Source organism: Chelon labrosus, assembly GCF_963514085.1.
Source record: "Chelon labrosus genome assembly, chromosome: 21".
Taxonomy (NCBI): domain Eukaryota; kingdom Metazoa; phylum Chordata; class Actinopteri; order Mugiliformes; family Mugilidae; genus Chelon; species Chelon labrosus.
In genome coordinates, this window is record NC_140354.1 from 20090556 (window position 1) to 20106628 (window position 16073).

The 16073-nt window shown below is 41.7% G+C and overlaps 1 protein-coding gene across 1 annotated transcript; it reads right to left on the reverse strand.

Annotated features, from left to right (window-relative positions):
• Positions 1–4303: 4303 nt before the first annotated feature.
• Positions 4304–11926, reverse strand: cbx7a (chromobox homolog 7a). The gene is made up of 6 exons (XM_084571098.1): positions 11380–11926; positions 9318–9361; positions 9140–9205; positions 8868–8934; positions 7196–7508; positions 4304–7103 (listed from the first exon to the last, which is right to left on the reverse strand). Exons 1-6 carry the CDS (start codon positions 11446–11448, stop codon positions 6538–6540), a joined length of 1125 nt encoding a protein of 374 aa, XP_084427224.1. The 5' UTR covers positions 11449–11926; the 3' UTR covers positions 4304–6537.
• Between the last annotated feature and the right edge of the window lie 4147 nt (positions 11927–16073).

A 16073-nucleotide genomic window follows, 5' to 3' on the forward strand; every position in this document is an offset into this window, starting at 1 on the left:
GAGACTGCTACAATTCGTAATAGAAATATATTTTTGTTAAAGACTGTTAAGACGGAGGAGGAGGAGGAGCAGGAGGGGGGGGGAAGAGGTTTCTTTCACTTTAGATGTCTTGAGTCGTCCCGGTGCAGGCGGAGACGACGTCGAGGGTTTTATCCGATTATTATTATTTTTGTTTCTGCTCGCTCTCTCTCTCTCTCTCTCTCTCTCTGTGCTGGCGAACATGCGAGCCCTCTCCCTCGAATGTGTGCGCACTCCTTCCTTTAAAGAGACACTTGACGTGGAGCGGTGGAGGCGTGGGGAGGGGCGGTGCATACCTGTGTGCCTGTAACATTTTTGAGTACATGGGGCTGGAGGATGATGATGATGATGATGATACAAATAAAACAGTTAAAGGGTTTTTTTTGGGGGGGTAAGGGTGGGGTGGGGTGGGGGCTCCTTTTAGTGTTTTCTAGGATTCTGCTGTTTGGCGTAAAAACAGAGGATATCGATCCAAATGAACTGTGTTGCACAGAAATGAGGCGAAAGACGGCGTCTCTTTCTGCCTCGTCCCCCTTTTTGCTGCTTCCCTTTGGACTTTAAACCCCCCCCACCCCCACCCCGTCCTTCCTCCTCCTCCTCTTCCTCCTCCCCCCCACTTCCTTCCTTCCTTCCTTCCTTCCCAAAAAAAACTCCATCCTCTTTATCTTTAAGAACTTTGGGAGTTTAATTTAATATTTTTTACTGTACAAAGGAAACTGTGGACTCAAATACTGTTTTTTTTTTTTTTTTGTTTGTTTTTTTATAATAAAATGAAAATTACCAATAATAGTGACGTGTCCTGGATGTGGCTGCTTTTTTTTTTTTTTTTTTTTGTCCCACACGACGTCCTTCGTCTTGGACCCGTCGCCATGGCAACAGATGCAGCATCCACTGCAGAGCAGGATCAGATATTTGTGCACATATATATATATATATATATATAAAAATACAAAAACAAAACCAGAGGTGACTAATGACGTTGAATTCATTAGATTTTTTTTTTGTCTTAAAGTGAATTTATTTGCTCGTTTGTGTCGACACAGACACTAAAGACTGTTTATAGTTTAACAGTTCGCCTAATTAATGATAATATTTCCCATTTATTAATCTCAAACAGCCTCATTATTAATAATAGTGTCTAGAAGTTTATCACGGCCAAGGCTTGAGGTGTGAGTTTATACATTTTAAAGTTGTTTTAAATTATATATGCACCAGAGGGACGAGAGTTCTCAGACATCTAGCGACACTGCCTAGTTAGCTTTGATTACAGCACTCATTCTCCGTGGCATTGTTTGAATACACTTCTCCAATGTCACCAGATTTATTTCCATCCAGTGTTGCATTCATTTTTCACCAAGATCTTGTATTGATGATGGGAGAGTCTGACCACTGCACAAAGCCTTCTCCAGCACGTCCCAAAGATTCTCAATGGGGTTAAGGTCTGGACTCTGTGGTGGCCAATCCATGTGTGACAATGATGTCTCATGCTCCCTGAACCACTCTTTCACAATCTGAACCCCATGAATCCTGGCATTGTCATCTTGGAATATGATCCATTGATGGAATAACCTGGTCATTCAGTATATTCAGGTAGTCAGCTGACCTCATTCTTTGGACACATAATGTTGCTGAACCTAGACCTGAGCAACTGCAGCAACCCCAGGTCATAGCACTGCCCCCACAGGCTTGTACAGTAGACACTAGGCATGATGGGTGCATCACTTCATCTGCCGAGTCTCTTCTTACCCTGATGCCCCCCATCACTCTGGAACAGGGTCAATCTGGACTCATCAGACCACATGACCTTCCATTGATCCAGAGTCCACCTGCACCAGAGGGACGAGGGACACTGTGTCTGTGACAGTTCTCAGACAATTACAAAGCTGAAACACACAACAAGACTTGATGGGTTTCCTTAAAAAATAATAAATTATCCATTTACAGGTAAATATCAGGTTGTTAACAGACTAGTCATGAGTTTCAGGTGGACGACACCCACAGACCTATGGGGCGAGAGGCGGGGTCTCCAACCTATCACACCTACGGCCAATCTAGAATCACCAATGAACCTAACCAGCATGTCTTTGGACGGTGGGAGGAAGCTGGAGAACCTGGAGAGAACCCACGCAGACACAGGGAGAACATGCAAACTCCACACAGGAAAGGATGGATGGATGGATTCGAACCCAGAACCTTCTCGCCGCCCACAGATGTTCCTAATAAAACCCAATCTTCCCACGGGTCTTTAAAAACTTTAAAAAACTTCATATGAACGTGTTGCTTTTGTTTTAGTTTGTTTATTTTTTTTTCTGATAAATTGTTCTCAGTCAAAGACACATTACTGAAAGTGACGCCATCAAAGACTGAGGATGTGATTCATGTGTTTGAGGTCTGCAGCAGCTTAACACTCTGAACGTTCACAGAAGAAGTCTTTGGAGAAACTGGAATGAGCCCGAGGGGTCGAGGGCTGATGACAGGAAGTCTGAAAAGGTTTAGATTTCTAAAACGCTTTAAAGTTTGGTATCCGAGTCATGTTGGTGTCTAAAAACTAAACAGCAACAAAGACTTGTAGAGTTTCTTAAAGACATTTCATTCTAGTGTTTAGCTGTGAAGGACCAGAGGAGGAGTTGGGGATTAAATAGGAACTAGAGTCTGTTAATAACCAGAATCAGAGGATGTCGTTCAGATTCACACTTAAATCTCATAAATCTCTCTTCCAGATGAATTCAGATTCCTACAATCGTCCTCCACTGCTGCAAACACAATGATGTGTCTTTCCTGAGATCAATGCGCCATCCAGTGGTGACAACGGGTAACATCATTGGACAGCTTTCAAAGGTAAAAGGAGGACGAAGAGAAGAGGAAACACATCACCTTAATATCCCAAACTGCTCCCCAGGTGTCTCCCATGGCTTCCCACTGCCCCAGGTGAACACGTTTTAATTTAATTTCCCCATAAAGTCCTGAAAGTAGACAAAGAGAACCCAATGAAACTGAAATACTATCCTTGAACTCCTTGTTTTCAGTATCTGTTATGACCTCCCTGTGCAGCAGTTACCCGTAACTAAGCATTTCCAGTAACTGCTGATCCGTGGTCTACAGCAGCTTGGAGGACTTTTAGCCCATTCCTCAGAACAGAACCACTTCAGTTCTGAGATGTTGGTGGGTTTCCTCACATCAACTGCTTGCTTCAGGTCCTTCCACAGCATTTCTATTAAGGTTTAAGGTCAGGACTTTGACTTGGCCGTTCCTAAACATTCATCTTGTTCTTCTTTAACCGTTCTCTTGTAGAACCACTTGTGTTCTTGGTTCTCGTTGTCTTGCTGCATGACCCAGTTTCTCTCAACATTCAGCTCATGGACAGATGTCCTGACATTTTCTTTTAGAGTTCACTGGTAGAATTCACAATTCATTGGTCAATGACGACAAGACGTCCTGGTCCAGATGCAGCAGAACAGGAACAAACCAGGACATTAGCACCCCCATGTTTGATGGAGGGATGAGGTTCTGATGTTTCATCTCCAAACATGATGCCTCTCATTTAAACTATTCTACTCTGGTCTCATCTGTCCACTAAACATTGTCCCAGTCGTCTGGCTTGTCCACATGATGTTGTTCAGTGGATTCATCAACATCAACATCAGCCAATGTGAGAGAGGCCTTTAGCTGCTTAGAAGTTCCCCTGGGTTCCTTTGGGACCTCTCAGACTATTTTGGAGTGATCTTTGTTGGTGGACCACTCCTGTGGAGGGGAACAGTCGTCTTACATCTGTCGGACTGTGGATTATTCGTGGATTCCAAACTCTTTAGAGATGATTTTCTAATCTTTTCCAGCCTGATGAGCAACAACAACTCTTTTTCTGAGCTCCTCAGAAAGCTCCTTTGTCCACAAACATATGTTGTAAAGATCAGACTGAGACAAATCCCTGATTTATTTAAACTAAACGAGGAACTGAACAACACCTGAGTCTTGTTACACTGATGGAAACACTTCTGGACACATGGACGCCTTGAAATCAACTTGTAATCCTAGAGGTGCACCTCACAGATATGTAATATTGGTGCATTTTTCCAAACATACAAATAGAATAGTGTAATATTTCAGTTTCATGCATTTGATTTAGTTCTCTGTCTGCTTTCAGGACTTGTTTTGAGTTTTTAAAGTGTCACTATGCATACGGACTGAACGTAAAAACCTTTGAGCTACGACAAGAAGGGACCTTGACGTTTATAGCTCTTGAATTTCCCACCCCCTCCACAATAAAGAGACGTTTTGTTTTATTTTTAGTTCATATTTATTGGAAATACAGTCAAAATAAAAAGAGAGAAGACTTTGTCAGAGTGAGACACATTGAGTGACGTAGGTTAGTTTAGCTTATACATGTGACATGCAATAAATAAGAGCTCACTACGGTGCGACCTAACGAACACTTGCTTCCATCACCAACACAGCGGACAGGAAGAGCTGCTGGATGTGAGCTGAGATCTCCTCTTCTGATGTGCGCAGAGGCTAGTGAACAGAGTGGACTATCAGTTGGTAATACAAAAATAGAACCAGGTAGCGTTTCATACTTGAAAAGTTACGGGACGGACGGACGGACAGACAGCAAACACGGCAGCGTCTCTTTTTTATTTTTTTTGTGCATCCTTGAAATGCAGAACTTCATCTAAAAAGCGTTAATTCATTTCTTTTGTGACGGAAATAAACCACTAGATGAAAGCGCAGGACAGGGCTTTGTGCATGAGAGGCAACGACTGACGGAGCATGCAGTTCGCTCTGTGCAAATACTAGAGGCAAAAAACATAATAGAAATACAACCAAGAACAAAAAGCATCTTTACAAAATGTTATTGGTAAGAAAGAGGAGCGACCGAAAACGAGCCCCCGAGAACAGGTTTTGAGACGGACGTCTGTCTGGAAAGCACTGGAGAGAACTGGAAAGGAAGTTGTAGCTGCATCGAAAGTCGTAACGTGAACTGAATTGTTTGAGGCTGTGAGTCTCAACATCTGCCTCTTAGGAATGAAACCTGCTACAGAGGCCCCCGGCCGGACCTCGAATCGGCGTCCGACCTCGGCGATCCGATCACAACCGGCTAGCTTTAAGCACCCGTGGAATTAAAACGCAGCCAGAACTTGAGAACTTAAGGCGCAGTAGTATATTACAACATCTCGTCTGCTGCTGTTTCAGAACCAGTGTGTTGATATTTGGGGCTACGTTACGCATTTTGGAACAAGATGCAGATCACATCTTAAGTTATTATTTATTTACTGATCTCTGACTCGTTGTTGGTTATTTTAGAGACAATTCTTAACATTTTTAAACCCTAAAAACTTCTATAAACGAAGTAATTTTACCGCTGAGCCGTTTAATGCAGAGATCTCAGGTGTTCAATTAATTAACCGCATGCCAAGAGGTCATTAAATAATTTAAATCTTGCTTAGATTTATTTATTATTTAGCCAGTTAACAGCTCCAAGGAACAGACATCACTTATTCATGTGATCATCTCTAATAGGGGTTGAATGAGTGAGTTAAACTCCTCTTCCACAGATCAGCCCTGTTGAGTAGGAGGTCTTTAATGTGACCCAGGACCTATTGTGTGTTCAAACGTGGACCAGGTTGTACTTTAAGCCGGACACTTGTAATTAGGGATGCACCAAAAATCTTTGGCCGAAAATGGCCCACAAGTGCATTTTTGGCAAAAAAATTTCAGACTTTTATCGCCGAAACAACACCCGCAGCAATTTTCGGCCGAAAATGGCACAAAAGTGCATTTTCGTTTTTTCTGCCCAAAAATTTTTGACTTTTATCGCCGAAACAACACGTGCAACCAACAACCGCAGCAATTTTTGTCCGAAAATGCCCTTTTGGGCCATTTTCGTTTTTTTGGACAAAAATTTTCGGACTTTTATCGCCGAAACAACACGTGCAACCAACAACCGCAGCAATTTTTGTCCGAAAATGCCCTTTTGGGCCATTTTCGTTTTTTTGGACAAAAATTTTCGGACTTTTATCGTCGAAACAACACGTACAAGCAACAACCGCAGCAATTTTATGGCCAAAAGTGGCCAGAAAGTGCATTTTTGGTTTTCGGGCCAAAAATTTTCGGTGCATCCCTACTTGTGATCGGATCGTTCAGGACGGATGTCAATGGGAGGTGTGAACGGGGGCCTCGGATCCATTTGTGAGGGGGCCCCCCTTTTTCCTACGACACCTAATAGACGAGCCACTTTTCTTTTTTAGTTTTGTTTTTTAGTTTTTTACGCAAAGACAATAATGTCTTCACTGAACTCGGTAGGAAATGAGTGTAGCTTTGTAAACATGTGGAGATTATCTTACATTACACAACTATTTACATGTACAAAATGAGTGGAGCGTCTGATCATGGTGTCTGTGAAGGTTCTCGTCATCCAGGTCATGGTATACCCACAAAAAAAACAAAAAACAAGAAGACACGAGGACAAGTCCAGTTGTCCTTGTGTCATCTCGTTTTTTTTTTTTTTGTTTGTGGATAATTACTTCAGTATCCCTTAAAGAAGCCTTCAGCCACCGTGGCCTCTTGAATCATCACCGTCAGGGAGTTTATAGTCACATTTGTCACGATCACCTTCCCGGGACGCTTAGCTGCAGCAGGAGGAGTAGTCGGAGGAGTAGGAGGAGGAGTCTGATTGCTCGGTGTCGTCATGGTGACGCTCTGATTGTCGCCTTCCTCCTTCTTCGCCTCTGCGGTTTTGGCGGCAGCGGCGGCCACCACCGTCTCGCCGCTCACTATCACAGAGGTGGCGTTGCTTCTTGGGTAAAAGATGCTCTCTTCTACTCTGGGAAGCTCGGCGCCCTCCTCCTCGCCGCCGTCCCAATCGGACCTGTCGGAAACAGCATCTCCCAGCCCGGCCTCGGATGCCGAGCCGCTGCCGTCCTTCAACTGGTCAAATGTCTGTTCCTGTCTCGTGTCGTCTGGTCTGTCGGTCCATGTTTCTGCGCTTACCGCCATCAGGTCGTCATCCACCTTCTCCTCCTCCTCCTCATCCTCCTTCATCTCCAAGTCCTGTCGCTCCAGCAAGGGAGGTGAGCTGCACTCGGATGGACCTTAAAGACACAAGAGGTTCATTTTCAGAGGTTAAAGGTCGTGCTTTGGCTTCTTAACTTTTAAAACTTAAACTAAACCTTTAAAAACCAACCGTATAAACTGTCTCCACATTGCTCCTCGGTGGTGCTTTCAGACTGCTTGTCTTCTTCGCTGGTGCCGCCCCAGTCCTCCTCCATTGGCTCCACCTTCTTCCTCTGCGGATAGACGGGTTTGTTGGAGGCCACCTCTTGCAGCCTTTTGGTCACCCGCTGCCGGATCCTCCTGCGGGCCTGGCGGCGGTACATGCCGCCACGCTCCACCTGGTCCACGTCTGTGCTCATGGATCTGGTGAGGGAGAGGCGCAGGCGAGGCGGGGGCTTCTCCGTCACCTTGTGGGCACTGCGGAGGTCCATGGCGAAGATATTCTGGGACAAAAAAAAAAAAGATAGAAAAGGTCAGCAACTGAATCAGGAAGTGGTCAAAACTGGAGTCAAAACACTTCTACATGTAAAAACTTTGTTAGACAAACACAGAGAACCTGAGAACCACTTTTGCAACTGCATGCATCCGGCTACATGGTTAGCATGCTAAGTGGGTATGCTAGCATGCTAACCATGCAGCATATTAAAAAAAACAAACAAATGCCAACAACATTTAGCTGAAGCTTAATTTTATGAACACCAGCCTTGTAAACAGTCTGCCCCAGTAATTCCCTTTGCCACAACATTAGGTACACTAGTGCAGTGGTTCTCGACCTTTTTTGGGTCCTGGACCCGCTGGATATTTTTGATCGAACCTGAGGGCCCCCCCCACCCAATCTGGGGGTTGGCCGTGCACTTTGATAGAAACAGCAGAAACTGCATTTTAAATTTCATTATGGCATTTATCCACTCTTTGAGGCAAATATGAGCTTTCAGTTGTGTCTCAGTCACATTTGAATAAAATAATACCATTTCTATAAATGTCATAGGATCTTCTTTAAAAGATTTTGTTTTCACTGACCCCTTGCAATTACACCACAGACCACTAGGGGTCCACGGATCCCCGGTTGAGATCTGTATAGGGTCCAACTCAGTGCTCATGTACTCATAAAGCAGCTCCAATACAACTTTGCGGCACTATACTAGACATGTACTCATAGAACCCGGGGTTGCATGTATGTAACCAACAACCTCTGCCCTTTACCTTTATAATGAGACACAATTTCTACAAATAAACCCTGTAGATTCTGAGTTATTATTTATTATTCAGTCTGACAATGAGGCCCAGAGTTTAAAATGTTGTTTGCGGCGTGTTTAAGCCGACACCCAACAGTCTAATAAAGCCGCTCCGTGTGTTTTGACCACTTTATTCCACTGCAAACACAAAGCGTGCTAGCTTTGTGACCGGACAACACTTAATTAAAAAATACCAAACGAGTTCATCGGACTAACGAGGACGGTGCAAGTGGCCTGAACTTCTCCCTCTGAGCCACGTTGTTGTTAAAGAGGCTACGGCCATGTTAGCAGCTCTGTGAGGCTGCACGGCATTAAAAACCAATGGCAGCATATTAGCATAATTACCATGGTAACATGTTGAAGGTTTTTTAAAACTAAACTATGAAGTATTATTAGATTTGCAGGAGTTTGTTCATAAACTAAAAAAGCATCTGTGGTGTGAAATAATCTGTAGCTAAGAAACTGAAGATAATTAAAAGTGAACATGAAGATCAGTTATTTTTATTTTTATGTCAGAGGAGTAAACCTTTAATGGATCAAGTTAGAGAGATATGAAGGTGTTGTTACCCGCAGGACGAGCCTCCGGGGTCTGAGACCTTTCCTGCGATAGGCCAGAGCTCGTATCTTCTCCTGACTGAAGAAGACACAAAGAAGAAGAAACCATTTTTATTAGACATTTACACAAGCAAAGTAAAAGTTTTTGACATATTTAGGTGATTCAATGCACCTCGGGCACCCTACAAATCCATTTACCTCTGCTTTAGCTTGTTTTATTATTTATATATGCCACAACCTGGATGACTGAGACACCTTCACAGAAATAAAAATGATTTTCTTACTTCTCTTCGTAGGCCAGAACCAGACGAGGGTCCAAGATATTGTCCTCCGGTTCCCAAGTGCTGTACCTGCAAACACAAACACATTCAAGTCCTCCCGTCAAGACGCTGCTGCTGTATTAAACATGTGTACATGTGGAAGCGATGATGTCAGAGCATCGGTGACTCAAGGCTTACTCACTTCGGGGACCATCCTTGCCATTTCAGTAAGTACTCCACGTTGCCCTAAGGGGGAGACAAGGGAGGGGAGATAGATTTACACAACCGGCAGTTTAAATCCAGTAGAAATAAAAAGGGGTGACTCACTTTTCCCCCCCATCAGTTAGCTAATTTATTTTCCCCCCCATGTTTTTTTAATTTGAAATATAACGCTAATGTTTGATTTTTTTGTAAACGTACTAAAAGTGGTTCCCACATTGTGGTTCCCACACATTTACACAACTGGCCCTTTAATTCCAGTAAAAAAAATCTGTGACTGTAAATTTTCTCTCCATTAGACATTTACACAGTCCATCTGATTGTAAACGTAGTCAAATCAACTTAATTGCTTGTTAGTCAGTTAGCCAATTTATCTTCCCCAAGTTTTTTACTTTGAAATCTAATGCAAACATTAAATTTTTTTGTAAACGTACTCAAAGTAGTTCCCACACATTTACACAACCGGCCCTTTAATTCCAGCAAAATAAAAAATAAATAAAAATCGGTCACCGTCACTTTAAATACTTTTTTTCATTAGACATTTACACAATCAAGCCAACTTAATTGCTTGTTAGTCAATTAGCTAATTTATTTTTCCCGAAGTCTTTTTTACTTCCAACCAAACGTTCGATTTTTCTTTAACAAACTCTAAGTGGTTTCCACATTGTGGTTCCCACACATTTACACAACTGGCCCTTTAATTCCAGTAAAAAAAATCTGACTGTCACTTTAAATTTTCCCTCCATTATACATGTACACAGTCAATTTGATTGTAAATGTAGTCAAACCAACTTAATTGCTTGTTAGTCAGTTAATTTATCTTCCCCAACGCAAATATTAATTTTTTTTGTAAACGTACTCAAAGTGGTTCCCACATTGTGGTTCCCACACACTTACACAACTGGCCCTTTAAATCCAGTAAAAATCTGTAACTGTCACTTTAAATACTTTTTTTTATTAGACATTTACACAATCAATTTGATTGTAAACATAGTCAAACCAACTTAATTGCTTGTTGACCCTTTAGCTAATTTATTATCCCCAAAAGGTTTTTACTTTGGAATCAAAACGTTTAAATTTTTTGTAAACATACTCAAAGTGGTTCCCACACATGTACCGGCCCTTTAAATCGAGTAAAAATAAAAAGGGGTGCCTGTCTCTTTAAATCGTGGAGGGAGGGAAGGAAGGAAGGAGGGAGGGAAGGAGGGAGGGTTCATGAACATTTCTGTCTTTTCAAATTGTGTTTTTTTCTTCCTTCCCGATGGGTGACGTCAATTGCTTCCTCCCCTTCTCTCTCTCTCTCTCTCTCACCCTCTCACCCTCCCTCTCTCGCTCTCTGTCTTTTCCTCGCGAAGTGACTCGACCGCACATGGCTGCACGAGCCGGTTTCCACAACGCTCGGGTACGTTCTAGAACAGTGCACCGGCCGCTCGGATAGGTGGGGCCACGCGAGAACATGTAAACAACGTGCGGTTGCGCAACGTCTACGAGCCACAAGAAGCAATTAGTCACCGCGGAGTGTTGTTGTTTTTATTATTTATTTTTAAAAAAAAATTTGGAAACAGCTACAAACTTGATATTATATTCATATGTATGTGTGTAGAAATAAATAAAACAAAGCAGTTTTAATTGATCAAACGCCGTAAACATTGCGCGTTGACTGTGCCTCGCGTGTCACCGTCAGGCAGCGACATTACGCAGCAGTTTCCGCCGAAATCAAGTGCGCAGCTCCCCGCACGCAGTCCGCGCACACCCGCTTCCAGGATACACACCCCCTTTTTTAATTTTACTACAGCTGCGTAGGTCTCCTCCAAAAAAAAACACGTTGATGCTGCAGCACCAACATGAGAAAAGCCTGAGCAGGAGCGCAGAGGAAACTTTGGCGCAGTTACATTAAAATAAATATATATTTATATATCGGGGCGAAAACTGTAAGTGAAGTGCGTACCCTAGTTCTTTACACCGTGCATGCCCCAGCGCTCCGTTATAAACCACGGGGGGAATAAAGTCACGTAAGTTACACTAAGTGAATAAAATCTTCTTACCTTCCTCACTCTCTTTTTTGTTATTGACTCAACTGCAAACACTTGGTCTCCTATTGATGACAGCTCCATCTCGTCCGAACAGCGCGATTAAACTGTTTCTTCAAAGCGACGTGCAGAAATAAAAGCGAAACTGTGAAAATGAGCGCAGTGTTTAACGCAGTGTTTAACGCAGTGTTGGTGCGTCCTCGGCAGCTCTCCGGTCTCTTGTCAACACTTGTTTCCTGCTCCGAGGCTCCTGCGCGTCTCTCGCTCCAAACTCCTGCCTCCGTCACTTTTTAAAATCTGCGACACATCAACACTGGACAGCGGCGCGCTGCTTTAAGTCGGGCGCGCCCCCTTTCCATTGCGTAGGGGCCGAGCCCCCAGCGTGCGTGCGCGCACCCGCGAGGCCGCACACGCAAATTAGAACAGAGTGCAGAAGAGGCACAGAAGAGGAGGGTCACAACCACAAGGTTACTGTGGATCCACGCTGCTGCTTTAAAAGGAAGTTTATTAACATTCACACACTAGAATTAAATTCAGTTACACTTTAATATTTACATTTTGGATAGTTATAACATTTACTTGTATATACTTTGTATTTTGTACCTTTGTTCTATTTCTGTTTTTTCTTAAATTGCCCCCCAGGGACAAATAAAGTTTTCTGAATCTGAATATGGTTTACTCATTATTCATTTAACTTTCTAATTACGTTAAACTGTACATCTTTTGGTATAAACGTGTGTATTCTTGCTATCTTGGCTTAAAAAAATCCAATAGTAAAACAGTCAACTATTAAAGGAAATGAATTGCTTTCATCAATGGAAGTCAATGAGGGACACAAGTTGTAATTTTGAAGTGATGCGATCGACTTGTGTTTTTATTTAAAAGTTTTTGCATTCTTTTGCATATAGTTCAATAAAAAGTCAAATAGTCGACAATTAAGGGAAATTAGTTTGCATCCATGTATGGAAGTCAATGAGACACAATTTTTTTCACCCTTGTAATTTTGAAGCGATAAAAGGCACTTAAACATAATCGACTTATGTTTTTATTTTAAACCTTTTAATTATTTTGATATTCCAGCTTTCTTCAAGAAAAAGTCAAATAGTCAACTATTAAGTGAAATTAATTTGCATTCATGTATGGAAGTCAATGAGACACATAATTCTTCTCAGAGATAAAAGGCACTTTACCGTGATCCACTTATGTTTTTATTTTAAACTTTTTAATTACGTCCAGTCAGAATCACAATCAGCTTTATTGGCCGAGTATGTGTGCACATACAAGGAATTTGACTTCGGTAACTTTTGTTCTCTTGTACAAAAAATAAATCTCAAGAATAAGAGCAGATATATACAAAAAAAAGTGCATTCTTTTGTTAATAATTTGTTAAAGATTTTTGTCTTTCTTCAATAAAAAAAGTCAAATAGTCAACTATTAAAGGAAATTAATGTGCGTTCATGTACGGAAGTCAATGAGACATCTTTTTCTTTTTCATTCATGTAATTTTGAAGTGAGACTCGATTGATTCATGTCTTTAAATTAGATTAAACTTTTTAATAACATACAAATTTAAATTTTTTTGTAAACAGTGTGTAAAACCTGTGTATGGATTCATGCTAGCTTCAATAATTTGTTTTCTTCATTAAAGTAGTCCACAGACAGAAAGGGGCGGGGCTTCACCCACCTATTAGTGCTCATTAATGGTGCTATTAGTGCTCATTAATGGTGCTGGTATTTATTTTAAACCTAAAATCATAAATTCAGTGTACCAGCATCATACGTCAGTCTTCTCATCCAACTCTATCAGAAAAGCAAAAAATATTATTCCCCAGAATCTCAACTACTGTGTTTTGATATTAACAGAACACGACTTTTATGCCTTTTATGCTGTTTTTGAAATCGTGGTGGTGCAGTTAAGACTCCTGAAACAGTGTGAGCTCTTGCATTTTTATGTAACAGTAGTAAATCCAGCAAAGATCAGAATCTGCAATGGAAATGAAAGCCTCGCTTCACTCTCTAGTGGGAAAGTCCACCCCTCCAACCGTGTTTGATCCAAAAATGGAACCAAACACAGAGTGGAAAATGTCTTAATTTCACATTCGCAATGCAGTAAATGCAGATGGAGGCGCTGGAAATAAACTTGAACGAGATAAAGCTAAAGAAAACAAACATCCAAAATCCCGAGATCTAATCACAAACATTTCTCTAACTTTATACCTGGACGTGCGCTCACGGCTGCATCGCGTGGGAGTGACTCATAAAGGTGACTGTGGAAAAAGAAAAAAAGAAAAGGCCCAGAGCCAGATTCCTGTTATCTTTCATTGAGGCTGGATCGGTTTACACTAAAACTCTCGCAAACTCCACGCACACACACGGTCCGTCTTTCTGCACCTGGAACACTCACTTGCATCACTTACGGGCACGGGGTGTCATGGTAACTGTTTCTACGGCGACTGCTGAAAAGCTGGATGATGATGATGATGATGATGATGACACAGCAGGAAGAGTTGATGAAAAGTTGAGAGCTGAAGAGAGAAAGAGAGAAAGAGAGAAAGAGAGAGATTCGAACTTAATGACCTCTAACTTCCCACTCCTCGGATTATATAAACATCCTCATGTTAATCCAACGAGCTTCTTCTAGTCAAACTCTTTTATCAGGGAGATTATTGATTGAGTAATTCACCAGAGTATCAGCTTTAGATGGTGTGTTTTATTTGGAAAGTCATTATTTGAGGAAAGTAGTGAAGTGAAAAAACTGCACTTTTCAAGCTCCACGATGATCAGCTCACATCGTAAAAGTAGTTTATTGGAAATTTGAAATGTTTACTTAACTTACAAAGCTGTTCTTTATGTGAACAATTGAGTAAAGAGACAGCCCTAACAACTGAACAAACTGAATTTAACATGAGCGGTGCAGTGGTGTGGTGGTTAGCACTGATACCTCAAAGCAAGAAGGTTCTGGGTTTGAATCCATCATGGGCCGACTGGTTCCTTTCTTTCTGTTCTGTTGTTTGGGTAACGAGCCCAATGACAGCTGGGATATGCTCCACGACCCTCCAGAGAACAAGCGGTTACAGAAAATGAACAAATGAATGAATGAATTTAACATAAACAAACTCTTGGTGTGGTCCTTTAAGTTCTACTAACGTGCTGCTTTAATATTCTGATTTTCAGGATTTATGTTGCGCATTTTGGTTTCTTACTATCCAAGAATATTCGATCACAGTTCACTGTGACGCTATAATGCCAGAAATTTCTCATATGAATCAAACCTACATTTCCCACAATGCACCGTTTCTAGACCTTTCTTGCTTGATAAACACTGACCCCTTTAAAACCTTACATCTCAAGCTGGTTATTTTTGCATTTGACATTTAAAATCCATGTTTTCTGAGTCTAAGAAGTCATAATTGACAAACTAAATGCAAAAAACAAACAAACAAAAAAAAACTATTGGTGTGGTCCTTTAATTTATATGCTGCTTTAATATTCAGATTTAATGTTGTGCATTTTGGTGTCTTACTATCCAAGAATATCCATTTAGACACAAATATATCCAGCAGTGATTTTACACAGTTCACTGTGGTGCTATAATTCCAGAAATTTCTCATATGAATCAAACCTACATTACCCACAATGCACCGTTTCTAGACTTTTCTTGCTTGATAAACACCCACCCCTTTAAAACCTTACATCTCAAGCTGGTTATTTTTGCATTTAACATTTAAAAATCTGTGTTTTCTGAGTCTAAGAAGTCACAATGAACAAACTGAACTTCACAAAAAAAAAACTATTGGTGGGGTCCTTTAACTTATATGCTGCTTTAATATTCAGATTTAATTTTGCGCATTTTGGTTTCTTACTATCCAAGAACATTCAGCCAGGCACGATTGTGTCCAGCAGTGATTTTTACACAGAGCATTGTGATGCTATAGTTCCAGTAATTTCCGTGGTGATCTAATCTTTACTGTGGATTTATCCTCCTATAGTGACCCTGCAGGGACCGGCGTACCGTATCAGTCTACCGGGATGTATGCAGCGCGTTTTTCCCGTAAGTAGGAGGTTGCTCTACGATTACGAGGGAGAGACACGGTCGGTCACATGACTCGTTATCTGCCCAGATACTAGCGTGGCTTGGTGTCGGAGCTGAGAGTTAAGGATGGAGCGGCAAAAAAACAACACGGCAGGACGGATCACAGCGCTCACTCCCACCCACGTTATGAGTCACGCATGACTCACCAAACGTGCCAGTAAGATCACCGCTACTTCTCTGGAACAGGGAGGAAGACATTAGGGGTAACTTACAGCCTCATACCGGGAATCCGAGCGTTTCTCGTTTGTTTTTATCTTTTGTTTGAGGAGCTCAGAGCCCCGGGGCTGGTTCTCCACTGAACAGGCGACATTTCTGGGAATGTATGAAAAAAAAAAAACATTTAAAATCCTGCCTGTGGAGATCACATCTGCACAAACGTTTGACACCAGGCACCCTTTAATCTTTCACTGGAACACACCTATTAAAATGTAGTTTCAATCAGTGTGTATTTGTGCAGAAATACTCTAAATAAAAAAAACATAAAAAAAAAAAGTTTTGTACTTCTTTATAGACTGACAAGCGTCTGTGGCGACTTTCCCGCCCACCCCCCAAAAAACCCCGAACGTTCCATCAGTCAGTAGTTTTCATTCCGCAAAAAGAAAGTAGGCGTGGCCAA

Bases quoted from the DNA above. Each gene is read 5' to 3' on its own strand.
- cbx7a (XM_084571098.1), bottom strand. From the start codon at position 11,448: ATGGAGCTGTCATCAATAGGAGACCAAGTGTTTGCAGTTGAGTCAATA. The intron at 9,206-9,317 runs GTGAGTAAGCCT...TTGTGTTTGCAG, and splicing joins TGGCAAGGATGGTCCCCGAA to GTACAGCACTTGGGAACCGG. The intron at 8,935-9,139 runs GTAAGAAAATCA...TGTCTTCTTCAG, and splicing joins GTTCTGGCCTACGAAGAGAA to TCAGGAGAAGATACGAGCTC.